Genomic DNA, 23,053 nt, shown 5'->3' on the forward strand with positions numbered 1-23,053 from the left:
TTGGCGTCACTAAGATAGGATAGATAATGCATTATATCCTCTGAATATGCTAACTACAAATGGACAAAATACTGTAAATGTAATTCTTACTTGGTAACTGTTTTTGTCATGTATAGTTTTACTATGTTAAAGTTAAAACCTTTCTGTTTAGTTAGACTAAAAGGGGAAAATGTTGTAGAATATTATTTTAAGCTGTGTTACATTTGTTTATGCTGTGGAACATTTACTTTAAAGATGCAAAGATGTGTTGTGTTCTTTTATGTTGAATTTGTTTAATTCTGTGAAGCTGTTACTGTGGCCATCTAAAATACCTGATGGGCTAATAAGGAGCTGAACAGCCCATAGCAAGGCAGGAGAAAGGATAGGTGGGCTGGCAGGCAGAGAGACTTGATAGAAGGAGAGACCTGGGAGGAAAGGAAGAAGGAGCCAGAGAAGGAGGACACCAGGGACCAGCCACCCAGCTACTCAGCAAGCCATAGAGTAGGAAATGATGAAAGTTATACAGAAACAGAGAAAGGTTAAAAAAAAAAAATCCAAAGGCAAAAGGTAGATGGGTTAAAGTTAAGAAAAGCTGGCTAGGGGGGTGGGTTGGGTGGGAAGACTCGGGGGTGGGAGGAGGGAGGATGGGGGAATCTGTGGTTGATATGTAAAATGAGTAGAAAAATCTCTTAATAAAAAAAAGGGGGGGGGAAGGAAAGCTGGCTAGAAACAAGCCAAGCTAAGGCCAGATATTTATAATTAAAAATAAGTTGCCATGTATGTGTTTATTTGATAGCTGGGTGGCGGGGTCCCCAAAAGACAGAAGATCAAAACAAACACCACCACCATTGCATGTTAAAACCGAAGAGGAGCAGCCCAAGGCTATTAGAAAAACAACTTTATTTATTTATTTATTTATTTATTTTTATTTATTTTTATTTTTTTTTTTTTTGGTTTTTTCGAGACAGGGTTTCTCTGTGTAGCTTTGCGCCTTTCCTGGGACTCACTTGGTAGCCCAGGCTGGCCTCGAACTCACAGAGATCCGCCTGCCTCTGCCTCCCGAGTGCTGGGATTAAAGGCGTGCGCCACCACCGCCCGGCTTATTTATTTATTTTTGTTTTTTTGTTTTTTTTCCCTTCAAGACAGGGTTTCTTTGTGTAGTCCTGGCTGTCCCAGAACTCACTCTGTAGATGAGGCTGGCCTCAAACTCATAGAGATCTTCCTGCCTCTGCCTCCCGAGTGCTGGGATTAAAGGTGTATGCCACCACTGCCTGGCAGAAAACCAACTTTAATTTATCCAGCTAACCCACAAGAATGAGTACAAGATGATACGTACCCCCAAGGCTATGCAGAAGTTATCCTTAATAAACATAAAGGGGTAGTAAAGATAGATTACACTATGCTTTATTAATTTTAATTTTTTTTTTTTTGGTTTTTCGAGACAGGGTTTCTCTGTGTAGCTTTGCGCCTTTCCTGGAACTCACTTGGTAGCCCAGGCTGGCCTTGAATTCACAGAGATCCGCCTGCCTCTGCCTCCCGAGTGCTGGGATTAAAGGTGTGCCACCACCGCCCGGCAACTTTAAATTTTCTAAATGCTAATGAGAAAGGAACGTGGCATCTTTAGAGAGACACTGGATAATGAAAAACCTGAATTAAATCAGCCAGTATACTTCAAAGGTGTGTTGAATTCAGAATGGAAACAAGGATATGTGTTACATTGGGGAATAGGTCTTGCTTTTGTTTCCACAGGAAAAGCTCTGAATATCATCATAACTGATAAAGATTAGATTTGAACAGGGAGACTTCTTTTTTCTTTTTTTTTTTTGATTTTCGAGACAGGGTTTCTCTGTGTAGCTTTGGAGTCTGTCCTGGAACTTACCCTGTAGCCCAGGCCTGCCTCTGCCTCCCCAGTGCTGGCTGGGATTAAAGGTGTGAGCCACCACTGCCTGGCCCCGGGAGACTTCTTGATTAGAAGAGATGATAATTCATCAACCAGCATGACCATTCAATCTAAAATAACTTATAAGACTAAGAAATGCTTTTCATTTGATCAGATATAACTTGCCAAAAGGAAAACTCCCCAAAGTTAGGGTTGGGGCAGGGTTTTGTTTTTGTCTTTCCAGGAGAATGAATGCATCCAGCTAAGGAATCTGAAGAACACTGGACAAATGAGGCATCTGAAGAAAAACGATGAATCATCCCGAGAAAATGTCCCAAGAAAAGGAGTAAATTGGCCTGTTGGTATAACACATCTCCAACAGGATAAAATTTCATAAATCTTCCCAAATGTTTGCTTCTGCTGTTCCCTACAGACACATAACGCAAATGGTTTTTTTGTATTCCCAGTTCAATTAAAACTTAAAGCTGGGACCCTTTCCTCAGCTGCCGCCAAGGTCCTCGGTTCTTCCGAGGAAGCTAAGGCCGTGTTGGGGTGAGGCCCTCACTTCATCCGGTGACCCTGCAGGCAGTCTGCAACATGGCCTCCGTCTCCGAGCTCGCCTGCATCTACTCCGCCCTCATCCTGCAGGACGACGAGGTGACGGTCACGGAGGACAAGATCAGCGCCCTCACTAAAGCAGCTGGTGTCAATGTTGAACCTTTCCGGCCTGGCCTGTTTGCAAAGGCCCTGGCCACTGTCAACATTGGGAGCCTCATCCGCACAGAGGGGCTGGTGGGCCTGCGCCAGCGGCTGGAGCCGCGCCAGCGGGTGGTCCTGCCCCCTCCTCCACTCTGCCCCCTCCACTGCTGCCCCCTCTACTCTGCTGCCCCCTCCACTGCTGCCCCCTCCACTCTGCCCCCTCCACTGCTGCCCCCTCCACTCTGCCCCCTCTACTCTGCCCCCTCCACTCTGCCCCCTCCACTGCTGCCCCCTCCACTCTGCCCCCTCCACTGCTGCCCCCTCCACTCTGCCCCCTCCACTCTGCCCCCTCCACTGCTGCCCCCTCTACTCTGCTGCCCCCTCCACTGCTGCCCCCTCCACTCTGCCCCCTCCACTGCTGCCCCCTCCACTCTGCCCCCTCTACTCTGCCCCCTCCACTCTGCCCCCTCCACTGCTGCCCCCTCCACTCTGCCCCCTCCACTGCTGCCCCCTCCACTCTGCCCCCTCCACTCTGCCCCCTCCACTGCTGCCCCCTCCACTGCTGCCCCCTCCACTCTGCCCCCTCCACTCTGCCCCCTCCACTCTACCCCCTCCACTCTGCCCCCTCCACTCTGCCCCCTCCACTCTGCCCCCTCCACTGCTGCCCCCTCCACTCTGCCCCCTCCACTCTGCCCCCTCCACTCTGCCCCCTCCACTGCTGCCCCCTCCACTGCTGTCCCCTCCACTGCTGCCCCCTCTACTCTGCTGCCCCCTCCACTGCTGTCCCCTCCACTGCTGCCCCCTCTACTCTGCTGCCCCCTCCACTCTGCCCCCTCCACTCTGCCCCCTCCACTCTGCCCCCTCCACTCTGCCCCCTCCACTGCTGCCCCCCCACTCTGCCCTCTCCACTGCTGCCCCCTCACTGCTGCCCCCTCCACTCTGCCCTCTCACTGCTGCCCCCTCCACTCTGCCCCCTCCACTCTGCCCCCTCCACTCTGCCCCCTCCACTGCTGCCCCAGCTGAGGAGAAGAAAGTGGAAGCAAAGAAGGAAGAATCTGAGGAGTCTGATGACGACATGGGCTTTGGTCTTTTGTTAACATGTCCAACAAAAAGATGAACCTGTAAAAATAAATGAAAGCTGTCTCTGCAGTTGGAACATGGCTCTCCTCTAAACCCAAGCTTGTTAGAGGAAAACCCAACATCTCTGTCTCATGTCAGAAGAGCCACCTGACATGGGACAGAAGAAAAACCAAAAATCAAGGACTATTCTATTGTCACTGATCTCATAATTCTTTGGAAGTAATTTTAAGAACACAATACCCAGATTCCCAGAAGGTGGGGTGGGTGGATTTTGGTTGGTTGGTGGGTTATGAATGTTTAACATGGTTTAGAGGGGTTGGTTACAAGATGTTATTGGTCGTGATCAGGGGGAAAACAAAAGAAGTTAGATTGAGGGATTTCTTTCTAAGAAAATCTAAAAAGGGGGTAGATATAGGAATGCTGGGATAAAAGGGTAGATTAGTGAATCTACATCTAAACTAAAGAGCAGCTAGTCATCTTAAATGTTTTACATTGGTATGGATTTTTGTATGTTGATGCAAATTTAAGGTTTTTTTGTTACAACATGATATACATGTGTGTGTGTGTGTGTTTCTACCCTTATTTAAGGTATTGTAACTAATGTGCTACAGCACATTAAAAAATGTAATGTAAAGTTCTAGTCCTTGAAAGCTATTATTACAAACTGTTTAGGATAATTAAGAAAATTCAGGTTAGTAGTTAGTCGCCTGTTACAATCAAACTTATAGTATCTTAGGTATGTTTTCAAGGTCAAACAGTGTATGTTTTAGATAGACAGGTGATCTTCAAACACTTCAGAGACCTACAGAATATGGCATTTAAGATGTTTTAATAACATGATGCTTTTCATGACAGTGAGACACATCTACTCCTGGCAGCACCAATTTACTTCAGAAAAGGATGATGGGCATCGAAGAACATCTGTATAGAGTTTGCTTTCATTGTGTCAAATTAGCCACTGGGCAAGAAACTGCCCTTACCTCAACTGCTGACAGTATGCTGTACAAATTGAACAAGGAGGACACAAAAGAAAGGACTGCCGAACTTTGCCAAGACAAGGCAGGACAGTCCTTCAAAAATCCTGCTTCACAGAAAAGTCTGTCAGATATGCTAGGCCTGTGGGCTGAAGATGGATGCCTCAACATTGCAGAGGAACCTTGGGTGGCTGTCCAGGCAGCCAGCTGTTTCTGTCATTTCTATAGTTTTAGAAGTGCTTGCTCTGTACTTCCTGTTTACTCAGGTAATATTTATCCTTCTCGGGTCTTTGATGGTGTGAAGACTAGATAGTTACAGTTTTCCTTGTTTCCAAATCCAGAAAAGAAACTCACAAGAGAGATTTGAAGTTTATAAAGGCTGAGAGACGTAAAAAACTTCAGTCACTTCTCTAAGAAAATGTTTTAAGGTCTAGTTATGATAAAAAGCAAATTAGGTACAATGCTTTGGACTCACCAAGATAGGATAGATAATTGAGTATTCTCTCCAAAACTGCCAAATACAAATGGACTGGACGCTGTGAATGTAATCCGTGCCTGGTAATCGTCCTATTGTATACAGTTTTATTATGTTAGTGTTAAAACCTTTTCTTCTTATTTAGACAAAAAGAGGGAAACGTTGCAGGATATTTGTTTGCACTGACACTCCAAGATGGTTAATAAAATTTACTTTGAATTAGAGGGCAGAGCTAGCGACCAGTAGACCAGATTTAGCCACAGAGGTTTTGGAGGACCCAGGAAATATAGAGACACACAGGAAGTAGCAGGGAGGGGCTTAGAAAGAGTTGTGGGCATCACAACTTCTGGATCAGGGAGGGAGGGAGGAGTCCACTGATCACTTCTCCGCTGCTTCTCTGATCGATCAGGTTTTTGCCCCTATATTTGACTCCTGAGTTTTTTTAAATAATAATAAATAATAAATTTATAATAAATTTAGACAAACTCATCAGACATACACCAAAGACCTGAAGACCCAGAGCCAGCTGTGGTCACGGAGGAAGACGGATGAGGAGTTCAAGGCTAGCCTCGGCTATATAGTGAGTCTCAGGCCGGCCTGGGCTGCCTGTGTGGTGCTCGCCTGCGATCCAGCTCCAGGGGCAACAGTTGCAATTCCTTTTTCTTTTCTTTTTTGGTTTTTCGAGACAGGGTTTCTCTGTGTAGCTTTGCGCCTTTCCTGGAACTCTCTTGGTAGCCCAGGCTGGCCTCGAACTCACAGACATCCGCCTGGCTCTGCTGGGATTAAAGGCTTGTGCCGCCACCGCCCGGCAACAGTTGCAATTTCAAAGTCACCGGTTCCGGTCATCCAGGGTGACAGACTGTCATCAAGCTCCTGTTGGCAAGCGGCTTTACCCAGTGAGCCTGGTGACCTGAGTTCAAGCCACACGGTGGAAGGCTGGAACCAGGGAGCAGGGCCCCACAAGCCGTCTTCCGACCTCCACACATGCTCTGTAGCCAGGGTGCCTACACATGAACTTACCCAAAATAAATAGATGTAAAAAAAATAAGGTAACAACTAGGACATCGATAACAGTAACAACTATTTCCATATGGCTGGGTTGCGCTGGGCTGGGTTTGTTGATTGACTAAGCGACTGCATGGGCAGATGATAAATTCATGGATGAGAAGCGTCATCATCTGTTCCTCAGACCTGTGAAGCATCGCGGTGCGGAGCGCAGGTTCCCCAGCAGGCGCACGGTTTCAGAAAGCGTCCCTAAGGGAGGGCATTTGATCCCATTTCCACCTCAGCACCATCTCGGGAGAAGTCCCACTTTGCACACGAGGATGAGCGGGTTATCCCGGACCCTGGATCCTCACAGAAGCCGGTTTGCCACTCAGTGTCAGGTGATTCCCGCGTCAGGAAGCGCAGCCCTGCTGCATTGGCTATGACGGTATTGTCACCGTGCCACAATACCTGCCCAGAATCCCCGGGGAGGGATGGGGGCGTGGTCAGGGTGGAGCCCCGCCCAGAATCCCCGGGGAGGGGCTGGGGGCGTGGTCAGGGCGGAGCCCCGCCCAGAACCCCAGTCGGGGCTGGGGGCGTGGTCAGGGTGGAGCCCCGCCTAGAATCCCCAGTGAGGGGCTGGGGGCGTGGTCAGGGCGGAGCCCCGCCCAGAACCCCAGTCGGGGCTGAGAACCTGGACTTAACCCACGTTACCGCAGCAGTAAATAAATAACAAGATTGAACTGAGTCTCCTGTAAAGAATCCGGGAGCCCCGAGAACAGTTCCGAGTCGTCAGCCCACAGCGCAGACCGATGAGCCGCCCCAGCGGTCCCGGAGGGGGGGGTCTTGCCCTCGGCCACCCCGCCCGACGCCGCGGAGCCTCCTCCTCCCGGCCCGGGCCCCCTCCCGTCGGCCCCAGCTGTCCCCGGCCACCTGTTGCTGTCCATCACGGGCCACCGTCCTGCGTGCTACCGCGTTTGGGGCCCAGCTCGGAGACTGTAGGGTAAGAGGGGCTGCGGGGGGTCCCGGGGCGCGGGGAGGGGACCGCTGATGTCCACCAGGGTCCCCAGTGCCGATGACCCCCCCACAGGGAGGGCGAACCCCCTGCCTCGCCTGTGTTTGGGACCCTCCCCCCACGGGGACGTCTGGGTTTTTTTTAATTTCATTTTTAAATGACATTTTAAGATTTTTATCGTCTGTAAGTGTACGTGCTCAGGTTCGTGTTAAGGTGCCCTGTGGTCATCTGATGATGACCTGGGGGGTCTAGCCTCTGCTTCCTGCTGTGGGTTGTGGGTAAAGGGGATTGAACGGCCGGGCGGTGGTGACGCACACCTTTAATCCGGGCACTCGGGAGGCAGAGGCAGGAGGATCTCTGTGAGTTCGAGGCCAGCCTGGGCTACAGAGTGAGTTCCAGGACAGCCGGGGCTACACAGAGAAACCCTGTCTTGACACACACACACACACAGACACAGACACACACACACACACACACACACACACAGACACACACACACACACAGAGACACACACACACACACACAGACACACACACACACACACAGATACACACACACACACACACACCACACACAACAGACACACACACACAGACACAGACACACACACACAGACACACAGACACACACACACAGACACACAGACACACACACACAGACACACAGACACACACACACAGACACACACACACAGACACACAGACACACAGACACACACACACACACACACAGACACACACACACAGACACACAGACACACAGACACAGACACACACACCTCCCGGAAAAAGGGGGTGATTGAAGGACTGAATTCAGATCCTCAGGCGTGGCTGCACGCTCTTGTACCTGTTGAACCGTCTCCCTGGCCCACACCCTCCCGGTTTTACAGTATTTCTGTCTGGGCCTGGGGACACGTGGGGGCGGTCACAGACCATGGAGACCGATCATGTCGGCCTGGGTCTGGCGTCAGGCTCAGCAGAGCCCCTGGTCTCAGTTTCTCCGTGTGCCCTGTGGAAACAGGGGCGACAAGGCCAGTGTTGTGACCGGGAAACCCTCAGCACCCTGCTCCTGCTCCTCAGTTGTCCCGTGAGGCCCGGCTGGGCGGCCTGCTGAGGCTTCCGCCCCCCGAGTCCTGGGTCAGGTAGGAGGCCAGCGGAGGGAAGAGCAGGGGGAAGCCTGGGCAGAGGCCGGGCTGCCAGACTGACCTGTCCTGATGGTGTCAGACACCGGATAAAAATAGTCTGTGGTCAGGGAACCCGAGCCGGCCCCGGAGAGGGTTCCAGCGTGGGCCCTGGGTGGGCCTGGGCCTCCTGGAGCCTTGGCTTTGTTCCTTCACTGACGGGCTCCGCGGTTCTCCCCGCGCTGGGCTTCGGGGAAGGGGTCCCAAGGCAGTGCTGAAGGCCTGCAAGAGTATGAATTCCTGCCCAGCACGGTGGCGCACACCGTAAATCCCAGCACCCCAAGGCAGAGTCAGGAGGATCTCTGTGAGTTCGAGGCCAGCCTGGGCTACAGAGCGAGATCCAGGACAGCCAGGGCTACACAGAGAAACCCTGTCCTGAGAAAACAAAACAAAACAAGAGCATGAATTTCTCCAGTGAAGACAAAGATTAGGTAAGGCCACACCCTGTTTCCCTGCCCATCTTCCAGTCTCCATGACGACCAGAGGCTTGGAGGATCTGGATGGGGGCCTGGGCAGCTGCCTCCCCAGCGATGAGTTCCCGTTACTGGAGGAACCACGCTCCGGCCGGCGGCCAGACGGCAAGGCCCGAGGTACTGTGACTGATGGGGGAGCCTGGCAGCTCCGCTGAGGAGACCAGCGCCTCATCTCCCAAGCTGGCCCGGGAGAGCGGGCTCCAGACCTGCAGCTTCAGGGCCTGGCTCCACAGCTCTGGGCTGGAATTCACTATGAGGCATGCTGCGTGCCCCTTGCCTTCTGAAATGGAAGCTGTGCTCACCCATTTCCAGGCAGAGTCGGGGTAGAGGATGGGATGGGACTGGTCAGGGGTGGTGACTAGTTCTGATTCTTCGCCTGTTCCACCAACAGGGGCATCCAGGCCGGCTGACTCGAGTAGCTGGACGCATGTGAGTAGCTGTGGCCCTGGGAGCTGGGGACGGCTGAGCCAAGGAATATGGTGTTCTCTTGTTCTCCATCTCTCTCTGTTCCTTCTTCCTGCCTTCCTTTCCTCTCCTCTCCTCCCCTCCCCTCCTCTCCTCTCCTCTCCTCTCCTCCCCTCCCCTCCCCTCCCCTTCCCTTCTTCCCTTGTTAAGGTCTCGTAGCCCAGGCTGTCTTCAAACTCAGACCTCAGGAGGGACCCTGCCTGTCTCCGCCTTCTGATAGGAGGACAGGGGCACAGCACACCTGGTGTGTAGAGTGGCGGCCAGCTACAACCCTAGCTTCCTTTAAGTTTTTATGTTTTTCCCCAGTGCGGCACTAATGGCGCACGCCTTTAATCCCAGCAGTCCAGGGTCAGAGGCAGGCGGATCTCTGAGTTCGAGGCCAGCCTGGGCTACAGAGGGAGTTCCAGGACAGTTAGGACTACATGGAGAAACCCTGTCTCAACAAACAAAAACAAATTCCCTTCATTTTTCTGTGTATGGGTGTTTATTTTATTCAACTCTTATTATTTTATGTGTTTTGCCTGCATGCACGTGTGCCTGATGCCCTAAGAAGCCAGAAGGGCGCGTCAGATTGCCTGGAACTGCTGTTACAGATGGTTGTGAGCTGCCATGTGGGTGCTGGGAATAGAACCTGGGTCCTCTGTGAGAGCTACCCTGCTGTGACCACTGAGCTGTCTCTCCAACTTCTAATGTATTCATATATACATTTATACTACATGTACATATGTATCCATATATTTATACACGAAGTTATGTATGTATGTATACACGTGTATTTGTGTATATCTGCACACACACATACATATATATAAGTGTGTGTGTGTGTGGACACACGCACACCGTGGGTCAGAAGCCATCTTCCCTGAGTCTGTTTTCTCCTTCCACGGGGGTTCCTAGGGATCAGACCCAGGCAGGCTGTCAGGTTCGGAGGCATCACTGAGCTGCTTGGCTGGACCCTTCTTTTGAGTTTTAAACACAGTCTCACTATGCAGCCCAGGCCGGCGTCCAGCTGCAGGCCATCCTCCTGCCTCAGCCTCCCGGGTGTTGGGATTACGGACGGACTGTCTCTGACCCCTGCAGGTCCTCCAGGCCCCAGGGACTGCAGGCGCTGCGGAAAAGGAGCTCGAGGCCAGGGAGGCTCCGGGAACCAGCAAAGGGACGCCGAAAGCTGGGACAAGTGGGTTTGCTCCGCCAGGGTGAGCGGGGGCGCGGGGCTGGACCCCCGCTGCACGGGCCTGCACCCCGGGGCGCGGCAGGAGCCACGGGCCACCGAGCGCTCGTCCCGCAGGTCCCCGGAGCGTTCCCGCGCGCAGGAAGTTGCAGGCTGCGCCTCCCCTGAAGCCGCCGCCGCCGCCGCCCCCGCCGCCGTCCAGCGACGACCTGCCCTGGGGGGACCTGACGCTCAACAAGTGCCTGGTGCTGGCCTCGCTGGTGGCGCTGCTGGGCTCGGCCCTCCAGCTGTGCCAGGGTGAGCTCTGCGGGTGAGGGACTTGGGCTGCGCCGGGGTGGGGACGGTGCAGAGTCCGCTCGGAAGGGGTGGGGTGCATCCCGCAGCCTTGCACAGGCTGTGACTCCACTGTCCCTACAACCTTCAAGTCGTCTCTCCCGACCCTGGAAGAGCCTGGCCACCAGCCCGTGAGCCCCAAGCTCACACCTAGGCTCCCAAGCCTGCCTGTGCGGTGCTCTGGGCTTGACAAGCATTCATTCATTTTGAGACATCTAGACCTGGCTGGCCTGGAACTCGCTCTGTAGCCCAGGCTGGCCTCAGTCAGACTCACAGAGATCCTCCTGCCTCTGTCCTGAGTGCTGGGAATAAAAGGTGCGCCACCACACCCGGACTTTTTTTTTTTGAGACAAAGTCTCATGTAGCCCAGGCTGGCCTCAAGCCCCCTATGTAGCCAAGGCTGGCCTCCTGGTCCTCCTATTTTGACCTCCCAAGAGCTGGGACGACAGAAGTCCATCTTGGACCCTGGCTTTTTTTGTTTTTGAGTCAAGGGCTCACTTGATAGCACAGACTAGCCTGGGTCTCATGGCAATCCTCCTGCCTCAGCATTCTCCAGTCAGGATGACAGGCATATAAGACCAAGCCTGGTTCTTCCACTCCTTCGTTAGAGAAGAGACCTACACACCCCACCCCAGGGCAGAGGGTCCCCCCCAAGCACACACACACACACACACACACATTGTTGCTAGCCACCTCCATGCAGCTTTGGGGGCGGACAGTGGCCACTACAGAGGAGAGACAGAGACAGAGAGACAGAGAGAGGGGTCTCTAGGAAGAGGCTGCGGTGCCCAGCGGCAGGAGCGGGCTGCACCTCCCCGGACGGTGAAGTCGACGGCTGCAGCCTGGTCCGTCCCGAGAGCGCAGTTGTGGGCTGAGTGGGAGGACGGAGAGGGTGCGCTCCGTGCTCCATTCCGGACTGCCTGGCTTTCAGACGCGGTGGCCGGGGAAGTGGCGGTGGCTGCCCCTCCGCAGCGGGTCCCGCCCAGTCCTCCACCCCAGAAGCCGAAGGCGCCCGCGGTAAGCCCTGCGGGACTCCACCTGGTGGGGCGGCTCGCCCAGGGGGCAGGGGCCCGTGGGGAGGTGGGCGCGGCCGGACCCCGAGACCCCACACTGTCTCCCGCAGCCTGAGCCCCAGCTCTCGGGGCCTCCACCCGGGCCCCCCGAGCCCCCCGAGCCCCCCGGGCCCCCGGCACAGAAGCAGGACCCGTCTGAGGCCGCAGAAGCCCAGGGTGAGCCTGGGGGGTCCGCCCCGGAGGCCTCTGGGGAGGAGCGCGCACCCCTAGGAGACCGAGGGTCCCAGGAGAGGCCGCGGAAGGAGAAGCCGAGGACAGGAGAGAAGCCGAAGAAGGAGAAGCCGAGGAGGGAGAAGCCCGGGAGGGAGGAGAGGCGGCGGGCCACCAGGGAGCCCGGCCCGTTCCTGTCCCGGCGCCGGGAGGCGCGCGAAGGAGGCCGGCGGCCGTGGACGCGGGACTCCCGGGAACTCGAGCACGGGAAGCGGCCGGCCTGGGCTCCCCGGCGACGCCGTGACAGCGACAGCCGGCCCAGACAGAGGCCCCGTGGGGGGACGGGGCGCGACTGACCCCGCCCGTGTCCCGCGTCCCCTCTCCCTGCAGCCCCCGCAAATAAAGCTCGTGCCGCAGCAGCCACGTGGTCTGCTCCTTTGTGCCCGGACCCCAGGGGTCGAAGAGATGAGATGGGGCCGGCGAGATGGCGAAGTGGGTAAAGGCGCTTGCCGCCAAGCCTGACGACCCGTGTTCGACCCCGGGACCCACACTGTGGAGGGCGAGAAGGAACTCGCGTTAGCTGCCCTCTGACCTCCTCTGTGCTCTGTGCGACTGCGTAAGCACAGCCTGGAGTTCTGATCCTCCTGTCTCCACCTCCAGGTAGTGCTGGGGTGACAGGTGTGCGCCACCACACTTGGTGTTTTGTTTTTTCTTTCTTTCTTTTTTTTTTTTTTGTAAACAGGGTTTCTCTGTGTAGCCCTGGCTGTCCTGGATCTCGCTCTGTAGCCCAGGCTGGCCTCGAACTCACAGAGATCCTGGCTCTGCCTCCAGAGTGCTGGGATTAAAGGCGTGCGCCACCGCCTGTCCTGTTTTTTGTTTCTTTAAAAAAGATTTGAGCGTGCGCGTCTGTGTGTGTGTGTGTGTGTGTGTGTGTGTGTGTGTGTGTGTGTGTGTTTGTTGAGATGTGCAAGTGTCCTCACTACTAAGCTATTTCTCTACCTCCTTTTTTGGTTTTTGAAACAGAATTTTACTCTGTAGTTCAGGCTGACTCAAAACAATTCTCCTGCCTCAACCCTCCCCTCCACACATACAAATTAGTTAACTAATTTAAAAAGCGACATGGTCCGGGAGTTTAGAGCCAGCACTGGGGAGGCAGAGGCAGGCAGAGCTCTGTGAGCTCAGGACAGCCGGGGATGCACAGAGAGAACCCTGTCTTAAAAAAGGAAAAGCGATGGCAACAGAGAGCTTCCTCACGGGGCCTTGCACTCGAGAAGGGAGGTGGCAGGAGGTCCCTCCACCCGCAGACACCCCAGCTGAGTGGTTGCTGTTCTTTATTGGTGCTGAGCAGGGGCAAGGCGGGCGTCACCGGCAGCCGCACTCGGTGGCCACCATGTTGGGCACGTGGTGCGCGCTGATGCGCTCCTCGGACAGGCTGATGAGCAGCTTGCCGGCGTAGGCAGTGGGCACGCAGCAGGGCAGGCGCCCCAGGGCGGCCCCGCGCGCCTGCATCTTCAGCAGGAGCACCACGTGGTTCCCGTAGCGCGGGTTGCGGTCGGACTGCGGCCACGCGCAGGCGCCTTGGCAGTTGTTGGCCTGGTAGGTCTCGGGGATGAGCACGGAGCGCTCCGCGCGCAGATCCACGCTCAGCTCGCGCAGCGCGCACGGCCCGTCCGCCGCTGTCCCCGCGCTGCGCCCCGCCCTCCCGCGCCCTTCCCGCCCGCGCCACTCGGCACGCAGGCCCTGCAGCGCCTTGAGCAGCAGCAGCGCGCGCAGCGGGTCCCCGGGGCTGCGGGAGTCGTTGGGGCACAGCGCCAGCAGGCGCGCCAGCAGCGGGGGCGCAGCGGGGGGCAGGCCCGGGAGGCCCCGCAGCTCTGAGGCCGCAGCCTGCAGCTCCACGGCCACCCTGCGTGCCAGGCCGGCTGCCCAGGAAGCAGAGGCCGGGCCCTGCAGCGGCGTGGGGTCCCCCACGGTGGCCGCAGTGGGAGACAGCAGCAGTAGTAGGGGTTCCTCCCCATCGAGCAGGCGTTCCAGCGCCACGGGGTCCGACAGGTTGACCAGGCCCTGTGGGAAGCTGGCCAGCGCCCCAGGGTCCAAGGCCAGACGCGTGTGCGAGGCCTGCGTCGGGGGTCCCCGCAGGGCACGTACCAAGCGAGTGAGGGTCTGTAGGAAGGGGTCGGCGCTGTGTGGCAGATCCTCGGGCTCCAGGGACAGCCTGGAAGAGAGCGCAGCGGGCCAGTGAGCACCAGAGGCTGTGGCTGCGCCTCCTCCCTCCCCATCTCCCCAGTTCCTGCTCCAGCCCTGCGCACCCCGGCGGCGGCGGGAAGGGCACGGTGTCCAGCTGGCCCTGCGCTGGCTGCGGCGCGGGCTGGGCGGGGGGCAGTAGCAGCAGGGTGGGGGCCTTGCGTGTGAAACAGCGAGCGTCAGAGCCGAACAGAAAGGCCTGCAGCTGGCCGATGCTCAGGGCGGCACCTGCGGAGGGCGGGCACGGAGGGCGGGCACCGGGTCTGAGCCAAGGCTAAGGCAGCTCTCCCTGGCCGTCCCCTCCCTCCGCCCGGGGCCTACCTTCTCGGCGTGGCTGAAGGGTTAGGGCGAGGCCGGGGCCGCTCCAGGCCCCCGCTGGGAGGTCCACAGCCAGCACCAAATAGCGGGTGTCCGGAGTGGGGCAGAGGATCTGTGGACACGGGCACTCAGCTGGACCGGTAGGGATGGCCAGGGTACCAGGCGCCACCCCTCCCATACTGGGAGGAGACTCCCAGGGGTACTCCTGGCCCCAGGGACCCTTCCACCAGCCGGCTGGTGGGGGAGGGCCCCAGTCCACTCCCAGGTACCTGTGTGCCCCGCAGTCCAGCCCCTGTGACGGTGACCTGGGGGCCGGGTCCAGGGTACAGCACCAGCAGGGCCTGCTCCCAGCGGCTGGCTCCCCCGGGGGGAGGCTCTTGGAACTTCAGCGAGAGCGTGGGCTCCCATGTCACTGTGGGCGAACAGAGGTGACGACTGAGGCCACTGGCTTCCCACCTGTCCTACGGAGTCCCTCGGCGGGAATCTGCCGGGTCTCCTGGGGCCATGCAGGCCTGAAGGACTGACCCAAGGTGTGAGGGAGGACCTTGCTTGAAGGGCCGGGTGACCTGTGCCTGTCTGGGAAGCAGTCTGGGGCTGTGCCCTGCCACCCTGCCAATGCAGCTCACCCATGGGTGCACAAGGCTCTGCCTGGCAGCCTCCGCCGAGACCTTGGGAGGAGCCTCAGGGTCCCAACAGTGCCCTCACTCACGTACCTTCATCCAGATGTAGGACCAGCACCTGCTGACCCCCAGGCTCGCCCAGCCAGGCCCCAAGGTGCTGCAGCGCCGGCAGGGTAGCCTGGGCGGCAGAGCTGCAGACTCCGAAGGTGGCCAGGTCTTGGGGTCCCCAGCGAGACTCCCGAATGGCCTCCAGGAAGGCTCGCTCATGGCTGTGCAGGCCCCCCACCACCCTCAGCGGGGCTCCGCTCGTGTTGCCCACGCCTCTCAGTGTCACCAGGCACAGGGGCTCTGGGGGAGTGCTTGGGGGCCAGACCCCGTCTTCCAGGAAGATGAGGCCCCTGGGGCTGGCGGCTCTTTTGAGCTCTTCTCTGAGGGTCTCGGCCCGCAGCACGGCCCCCGCCGTCACCAGCAGTAGCGCCAGCGGGGAGAGGGGTGGTCTCTGCATGGTGCGGCAGCGAGGGCCCGGAGGGAGGCCCTGCCTATATGTATGGCTGGGCCAGCGTGCTTGGGAGGACACCCTATCAACTCCGGAGGTGACCTTGGGGGACAGTGCACAGCGCCCTGTGTGCCCAGCAGGTGGGGGGTGGCCGTCTCAAAGGGTTCTCTGTCCCCGGAGGCAGGCCCACACCGCAGAAGCCAGAGCTGTCCTTGGGTAGTCCCCATCTGCCTAGGGGGCCCACCTGGAGGAGGCCGGAGCCAGGGTCACCGTGCCTTCAGTCCCCGCCCATCCCCTCCACCAAAAGCACACAGCAGACAGAGACATGGGGGAGGCTCTTTAATAGGCTCAGGACAGGACAAAATAGAAAACCTTCCAAGGACTGGCCATGGGAAAAGGCCACACACAGGCAGCAGGGGCCACTGCTCAGTTGCCTGGGGGAGGGGGAGGCATGTTCCCGGGGCCATCTGAGGGGAGTGGGGGCCTTAGCATGGGGGGCATAGGAGCTGGGTGCACCCCAGGATTTGAGGGGTGAACCCCCGGAGGCTGAGGGTGGACCACAGGGGCAGCAGGGTGGACCCCAGGAGGAGGCTGGGGGTGCACTCCAGGGGCCTGAGGGTGGATACCAGGGGCTGGGGGGTGCACCCCAGGGGCCTGGGGGTGAACTGCAGGGGCTGGGGGGTGTACTCCTGGAGCCTGAGGATGAACTCCCGCTGATGGGGGAGGGTGGACCCCAGGAGCTGGCGGGTGCACTCCAGGGGCTGCTGGGTGAACCCCAGGGGCTGCTGGGTGAACCCCAGGGGCTGCTGGGTGAACACCAGGGGCCGGCGGGTGCACCCCAGGAGCTGGGGGATGGACCCCAGATGTTGGTGGGTGAACCACTGGGGCTGGGGGGTGCACCCCAGGAGCTGGGGGATGGACCCCAGATGTTGGTGGGTGGACCACTGGGGCTGGGGGGTGCACCCCAGGAGCTGGCGGAGGCATCTGGGGAGGTCCAGGGGGTCCAGAGGGAGCAGGCCCGGTCGGGGGCATAGGGGGCAGAGGCAGGCCACCAGGTGGAGGTGGGGGCAAGGCATCCGGCAGTGGCGGGCGAGGAGGCAGGCCGTTCATGAGAGGGGGCGGGGGCCGCTTGACGCCTGGGGGGCCGGCTGGGAGGCTGGGTGGGGCAGGGGGCTTCTCCATCTTGAAGTGGAACTGAAGGAAAAACTGTGGGGGGAGGGAGGTCAGTGACTGGAGTAGGGGGGGGAAGGGGGGAGGAGGGTACCCAGGCCAGGCCTCTGGCCCCTCACCTGCTTGGTCTCTCGGTTCCAGTGGGTCCAGAACTTGCCCTCCGCCTTGTCGATCTCCCGGCTCGGTACCTGGGGAGGGAGGGAAGCAGAGGCTGCAGCAGCCCAGGGTGGGGACCAGACAGACAGACAGACAGACAGCCCGAATCAGCGGCTCTCCTGTCCTGTCCTCATCAGGGTCACTACCTTGAAGGCAATGGTCTCGTAGGGCTCTGCAGCCATGAGCAGGTACTGCCAGCGGCGGTCCGGGGGCTCGATCCTCTGCTCGTAGGCAGACATGAAGCGGTGGCGAGGCATGATGCCCTCTGCAATCTCGGGGTAGTCGATCTGTGGCAGGCCCACAGCGCACAGCGGCGTTAGCACTGGCCCGTGCGCCGGCCCACCCCACCTGGCCCGGCCCGCCCGGCCCAGCGTACCCGCGCCCTCCCCCCCCCCCCCCCCCCCCCCCGGTCCCGCGTGCCCACCTCGCCCCAGCCCCGTGCGCCCGGCCCCCCCGCCCCGGCCCCACCCCACCTGGAAGAGCAGGCTCTGCTGTCCCATCTCCGTGTCCCTCTGCTTGGTCACTGCAACACACAGGGACGGGGCTGTCATGGGTCACGGGTCCCCGATACATGGCCCGGGTCTGGCCGAGGGCACCCCAGCCCAGCACTGTGGCAGGGACGGTGGCAGGCAGGCCCTGGGACAGCAGGGACAGCCTCCCACCTGCCTGCCAGGGGGCTCCAGGGAACTTGGCTCCCCGGGTTCTTGCTGGCCACATGCCTGGCTTTCTGGCTAGGCCAGGTCACTCCGGGGCCCCCGCTGAGGGCTCTGGGTGACTGCAGACAACCTGCCCCCCTTCTGGAGTCTCTAGTGGGGGTGGCTGCTTATCGGCCACCTGCGGGCTACTGTGAGGACAGAGACAGCAGTGGCTGTGTCCTAGGGACTGCGTCCTGTGCCAGGGCCCCCAACCGCGGGCGGGCCGCCACCCCCACTCACCTTTGTACCCAGGGCGGCCGATCTTCACAAACTTCTTCACCTCCACCTTGACCTTCTCGGGTGCTGGCTGGGCAGGGGCTTCCTTGGCCTCCTTGGCAGCTCGCCGCGCCCTACAGACAGGAAACACAGGACGTGGCCTCTCCGCCAGCCGCCAAGGCCACGCGCCCAGGTGCCAGAGCCCCGGCCTTGGAGCTCATGGCCAGGCTGAGGGCTCAGCCCCGGAGGACAGCAAGGCGCCCCAGTCACCCCGCTGTCCGTCCCCCCTCCCCCTTAACCGTCAGCTCCGCAGCGGGACAGTCGGGCTGACACACAGCAGCACAGCACCTCCGTGCAGGGAGGGGCCTCCCCCCCCAACCCGGCCACACCACTTGAGGGCTCCTCACAAGTTCGTCTGGTGCTTCTTCCCTTGCGTGTGGGCCAGGTAGCTCCCCTGCAGAGAGAAAGGAGCCGGGTCACTGAAGGTGGGGGGCGGAGAGGCGGGACAGCTCTAATGGCGGCCAGCCCTGACAGGAGGCCCCGAGCCTGGAGCTCCTTGGGGCATGGAGCCTGCAGGGCCGCACAGCGGCTGCCGTGACTGCCTCCACCCTGGGGAATCCCGTGCTCAGGACCGGCATCCACAGGGTCTGGCAGGGCCCGGGGAGCTCCCAAGGGGGGGCGGAGGCCTAGGCTACTGCTCGGGCTCTGTCCACTTGTGTCCACCTGACTCCATCGTCCCTAGGGCTAGACACGTCCCACCCCTGCTGACTGGTCTGGTCATCAGTGGGGGGGACGGTGACTCCCTGGTTACCAACGGACCCCAGCGTCCCCTCTCCAGAACCAGAGCCACACCCCCTGATGGGGTACAGAACCCCTCTGATGGGGTACAGAACACCCCCGATGGGGCTTGGCGTGCAGACATTGACTCCCATTTCGACACCAAGGCCAGAGAAAGAAAAGGGGAAGGGTGGCAGCTAGCTGGTCTCCAGGCCACCTTCGGTGTGGGGTAGAGGGCCAGGCCGAGGCCCAGGCTCAGGGGTGCACAGACAGACTGCCTCAAGAACCGGATGGGGATACAGCCCAGCTCAGTGGCTGCTTACCCAGCACAGCCGAGAAAAAAAAGATCCAACCCAAGCAGACCACCACGGAGGGAGCCCTTGGCTCTGGGTGACAGGTCCAAGGGCCACAATGTCACCTCACCGGCGGAGAAGCTGCAAGCCTGCACTGCTGGGCAGGCCGGGGCACGCACCTCATTGTTGTGCAGCGTCAGGCAGAGCTTGCACTCATAGGATCCCAGATGGTTCTTCATGAAATACGGGTCCTGGGAGGAACACATGGGCCCATTAGATCGCACAGCCCGGGAACCAGGGGCTGAGGCGTGGCAGGGGCTTCTGTGAGTGTGGAGACACTGTCCCCCTACCTTGTTGATGTCGATGGTCTCCAGGGCCAGCTGCCTCAGGCGTTCCCTGCGGTCCCGATTGCTCTCGGAGGAGGAGGCCACGCCCCCACTCCCGGTCTTGCCTCCAGGTCTGTGCTGGAAGTCCATGGTGCAGGCCTGGGGGCTTCAGGGGACAAGGAGAAACCTGGGGGAGCAAGGGTCAAGGCTCAGAACCCTGCTGATGCTGCCAGGCCCCGGGGCACAGACACTGACGCGGCAGGCAGGACCATCCCTTGTCTTCTATGCCCAGAATGGAGTCTACATAATCCCTAGGGCCACTGTGGACCAGGGCAGAAACAGCCAACAGCCCATGTTTGACCAAGCCAGCCTGAGACCCTAGTATCATTTATTTCTTCAAGTCTCATGTAGCCCAGGCTGGCCGTAAACTCATTATGTAGCTGAGGATAGCTTTTTAAGACCTGATCCCTCCAAGCACTGGATTTAGAGAAGTGTGCCATTACATCTAACTGTTTCTTTGGTGTTCTTTTTGTTTGTTGTTCAAGACAGGGTTTCTCTGTGTGTAGTTTTGGAGCCTGTCCTGGAACTCGCTCGGTAGACCAGGCTGGCCTCGAACTCACAGAGATCCGCCTGCCTCTGCCTCCAAGTGCTGGGATTAAAGGCGCGTGCCACCACTGCCCAGCCTTTGGTGTTATTATGTGGCAGGTAGGGGACAGGTAGAGGAGTCTCATGTAGCTGTGCTGGCCTTGAACTCCCTTCATAGCGGGGTAGGGAGCTGGGGGAAGTTGCCTGCCTTTGAACTCCTGATCCTCTCAAGTGACTGCAGGTGTGAGACCCCTCCGCCCTCTGTAAAGCTTACTGTGCACAGAGCTGCAGAGTGCTCTGTGCCAAGGCCCCACCTCTGGGGCTCAGGCAAAGCTAGCAGGCCACGTTCTCTGAGGGTGGAGCACTTTAGACCGCTCAGTGCCTGCCCCAGGGCCTTGGCTTAAACCCAGAAACAACGGCGGAGACAAGTGGAGGGAGTCCTGGTCATCATTGCCGGAACCTCACACAGCAAAAGGGGCTTTGCAGACCTGACCAGGAATCCCGATCATCTACTACGTCAGCACGGAGTCTGCCTAAGAGGCAGGCAGGAGGACCCGAGACACTGTGATGGCTGGCTGTCAGCTCTGAAGGAAGGGGCCAGACGGGATACAGAGGTCTCTACACATGCTGGGACTGCTGTGAGGATGTGCACTGCGGTGGGTCTGTCTCAGACTCAGTCACACAAGGACTGAAGGAGAGAAGCACTGTCTTCATCTTCAAAAGCTACCAGGAGACACAGTCCCAGAGATGAAGTCAGCGTCCCAGAATAAGAGGGCACTTGGAGCAGTGACAGGTTGGAAAACTACGCTGACGTCTGGCAAAGACAGATATGGACTCCTAAGATACGGACCCACCAGGAGGCAGTTGTGGTGCACGCTTTTAATCCCAGCACTCGGGAGGCAGAGGCAGGCGGATCTCTGAGTTCGAGGCCAGCCTGGGCTACAGAGCGAGATCCAGGACAGGCTCCAAAACTACACAGAGAAACCCTGTCTCGAAAAACAAAACAAAACAACAACAAAACACACACACACAAAAAAAACAACCATGAGACTCTGGCCATCCTTCCCAACTCAGGGGTGGAGCGCCTGTCTAGTATGCACAAAGCCACTAAGGTGCTTAGATGTTTGCTAAACGGTCTTTTTATTTTTGTTTTTCGGGACAGGGTCTCTCCATGTAGTTTTGGTTCTCGTCCTGGAACTCACTCTGTAGCCCAGGCTGGCCTCGAACTCACAGACATCTGCCTGCCTCTGCCTCCAGAGTGCTGGGATTAAAGGTGTGCGCCACCACTGCCCAGCAAGGTTTATTTATTATATATACAGTGTTCTGCCTCCGTGTACACCTGAATGCCAGAAGGGGGAATCAGATCCCATTATGGATGGTTGTGAGTCACCATGTAGGTGCTGGGAATTGAACTCAGGACCTCTGGAAGAGCAGCCAGTGCTCTTAACCTGAGCCATCTCTCCAGACCCTGCTAAAGGGTTTTATAAAACAATAACAACAAGAAAAAAAAAACGGGGCTGGAGAGATGGCTCAGTGGTTAAGAGCACTGACTACTCTTCCAGAGGACCTGAGTTCAAGTCCCAGCACCCACATGGCAGCTCACAACTGTCTGTAACTCAAGATGTGACATCCTCACACAGTCATACATGCAGCAAAACACCAATACAAATAAAATAAAGAAATAAACAGCCTGGGTGAGCACACGCCTTGATTCTGAGGGAGGAGCACAGAGTATTATAAATCTCACCGCTGAGCTACCTTCTCAGCCCATGAAGTTTTCAACCTCAGAAAACAAGTAATTGTGGGGCGTGCGGTGTAGACACCTTTCATACGGGCTCTTGTCTTAGGAGGCCAGACTGGGCCACACAGTGAGATCCTGTCTTAAAAAGGGGGATAAAGGGGCTGGGTGGTGGTGGCGGCGGCGGCGGCGGCGGCGGCGGCGGCGGGCGGCGCACGCCTTTAATCCCAGCACTCGGGAGGCAGAGCCAGGCGGATCTCTGTGAGTTTGAGGCCAGCCTGGGCTACCAAGTGAGCTCCAGGACAGGCGCAAAGCTACAGAGAAACCCTGTCTCGAAAAACAGAAAGAGAGAGAGAGAGAGAAAAAGAGAGAAGTGCTGTGTAGCCTGGCGAGATGATTCTGCGGCGAACAGCATTTGGTGCCCTTGCAGAAGACCAGAGTTCAATTTCTGGCACCCAAACCGGGCGGCTGACAAAACACCGCCACTCCAGCTCCAGGGGATGTGGCAGGCGCCCTTCTCTCCTGGGCCCAGTGGGTACCACACTCACGCGCGCGCACACACACACTCGCACACACGCGCGCGCGCGCACACACACACGCGCGCACACACACACACACACTCACACGCACGCGCACACACTCACACACACACGCACGCACTCACACACGCACGCGCGCACACACACACGCACACAAAGAGAAACGCGGGGAAGCAATGTCAACACGAGCATTTATCCTTCTGCTTCCTGACTACAGCGGCTTCGAACTCCTGGGGCGTGGGCAGCCAGGGGCCTGGCCCACGGGGGAGGCCGCGCGTGTTAACACCGTTACCCTCCGGGCCAGCAGCGAACCTGCTCGGGCGGGCGGGAGCCGCCGGGGCCCCGGCTAACGATGGGGGAAACTGAGGCAACCAAGGAGGTCAAAAGACTCTCTAGGACCCCGATCCACACCGGGGGGCACCGATCGCGCCACGGCCCAACGGGCCTCGCGAGGGCGGCTCTCCGGGCGCGCGCCGGGCGGGGCTGCGGGAGGAGAGCTCGCCGCCCCCCGTCCCCCCCGCCCCTGCCCCCGGCCGCGCCCCGCAGCCCCCGCCGCCGTCACCGCTGCCCCCCGCCGCCCCGGGCCCGTCCGACCCCAGTCCGACCCGCCGCGCAGCTCCTCACCGGCTCCCGCGGCCGCGCCGTCCGGCCTAAATACCCGCGATGGCCACGGCCTCGCTGTGCGCACGCGCAGGACGCACGAAGCAATCACTTCCGGGAGCCAACAAGGCGTTTCCTGTGCGCGCAGGCCCGGAAGACCGACTCGGCTTCCCGAGGCGCCAGGAACGGGGAGGCCGCGGTGCGCACGCGCACCGAGGGGCCCGCGAACTCTCGTCCCGTCCTGAGTCTCGCGGCGCTGACTATCGCGACAGGAGGGAACCTTTACGTTAACGTGGGGCGCGAAGAGCCTCATGTAACGCCTTACGTTCAGTGTACCTGGCGGTTACGTAAG

At 58.6% G+C, this 23,053-nt stretch overlaps 3 protein-coding genes across 3 annotated transcripts; 1 reads left to right on the plus strand and 2 right to left on the minus strand.

Annotated features, from left to right (window-relative positions):
• Positions 1-6,712: 6,712 nt before the first annotated feature.
• On the plus strand, positions 6,713-12,350 carry Jsrp1 (junctional sarcoplasmic reticulum protein 1). The gene is made up of 7 exons (XM_006978158.4): positions 6,713-7,073; positions 8,734-8,856; positions 9,131-9,168; positions 10,285-10,381; positions 10,493-10,672; positions 11,640-11,725; positions 11,832-12,350. Exons 2-7 carry the CDS (start codon positions 8,739-8,741, stop codon positions 12,285-12,287), a joined length of 975 nt encoding a protein of 324 aa, XP_006978220.1. The 5' UTR covers positions 6,713-7,073; positions 8,734-8,738; the 3' UTR covers positions 12,288-12,350.
• Positions 12,351-12,354: 4 nt separating this feature from the next.
• On the minus strand, positions 12,355-15,879 carry Amh (anti-Mullerian hormone). Its single transcript, XM_042267162.2, has 5 exons — positions 15,204-15,879; positions 14,760-14,902; positions 14,494-14,602; positions 14,238-14,400; positions 12,355-14,143 (listed from the first exon to the last, which is right to left on the minus strand). Exons 1-5 carry the CDS (start codon positions 15,613-15,615, stop codon positions 13,294-13,296), a joined length of 1,677 nt encoding a protein of 558 aa, XP_042123096.2. The 5' UTR covers positions 15,616-15,879; the 3' UTR covers positions 12,355-13,293.
• A 51-nt stretch (positions 15,880-15,930) lies between these two features.
• On the minus strand, positions 15,931-23,028 carry Sf3a2 (splicing factor 3a subunit 2). Its single transcript, XM_006978160.4, has 9 exons — positions 22,726-23,028; positions 19,264-19,426; positions 19,093-19,164; positions 18,251-18,297; positions 17,868-17,977; positions 17,406-17,455; positions 17,079-17,219; positions 16,896-16,964; positions 15,931-16,812 (listed from the first exon to the last, which is right to left on the minus strand). Exons 2-9 carry the CDS (start codon positions 19,387-19,389, stop codon positions 16,033-16,035), a joined length of 1,395 nt encoding a protein of 464 aa, XP_006978222.3. The 5' UTR covers positions 19,390-19,426; positions 22,726-23,028; the 3' UTR covers positions 15,931-16,032.
• Positions 23,029-23,053: the final 25 nt, after the last annotated feature.

The sequence above is a fragment of the Peromyscus maniculatus genome, chromosome 22, assembly GCF_049852395.1.
Source record: "Peromyscus maniculatus bairdii isolate BWxNUB_F1_BW_parent chromosome 22, HU_Pman_BW_mat_3.1, whole genome shotgun sequence".
Taxonomy (NCBI): domain Eukaryota; kingdom Metazoa; phylum Chordata; class Mammalia; order Rodentia; family Cricetidae; genus Peromyscus; species Peromyscus maniculatus.

Coding starts and splice junctions, on each gene's coding strand:
- Jsrp1 (XM_006978158.4), top strand. CDS start 8,739: ATGACGACCAGAGGCTTGGAGGATCTGGATGGGGGCCTGGGCAGCTGC. Junction 8,857..9,130: donor GCCAGACGGCAAGGCCCGAG/GTACTGTGACTG, acceptor TTCCACCAACAG/GGGCATCCAGGCCGGCTGAC. Junction 11,726..11,831: donor AGAAGCCGAAGGCGCCCGCG/GTAAGCCCTGCG, acceptor TGTCTCCCGCAG/CCTGAGCCCCAGCTCTCGGG.
- Sf3a2 (XM_006978160.4), bottom strand. CDS start 19,389: ATGGACTTCCAGCACAGACCTGGAGGCAAGACCGGGAGTGGGGGCGTG. Junction 16,965..17,078: donor ACGAGACCATTGCCTTCAAG/GTAGTGACCCTG, acceptor CTCCCTCCCCAG/GTACCGAGCCGGGAGATCGA. Junction 16,813..16,895: donor GGAACCGAGAGACCAAGCAG/GTGAGGGGCCAG, acceptor CTCCCCCCACAG/TTTTTCCTTCAGTTCCACTT.
- Amh (XM_042267162.2), bottom strand. CDS start 15,615: ATGCAGAGACCACCCCTCTCCCCGCTGGCGCTACTGCTGGTGACGGCG. Junction 14,903..15,203: donor GGTCCTACATCTGGATGAAG/GTACGTGAGTGA, acceptor GTTCGCCCACAG/TGACATGGGAGCCCACGCTC. Junction 14,401..14,493: donor CCTTCAGCCACGCCGAGAAG/GTAGGCCCCGGG, acceptor CGCCCTCCGCAG/GTGCCGCCCTGAGCATCGGC.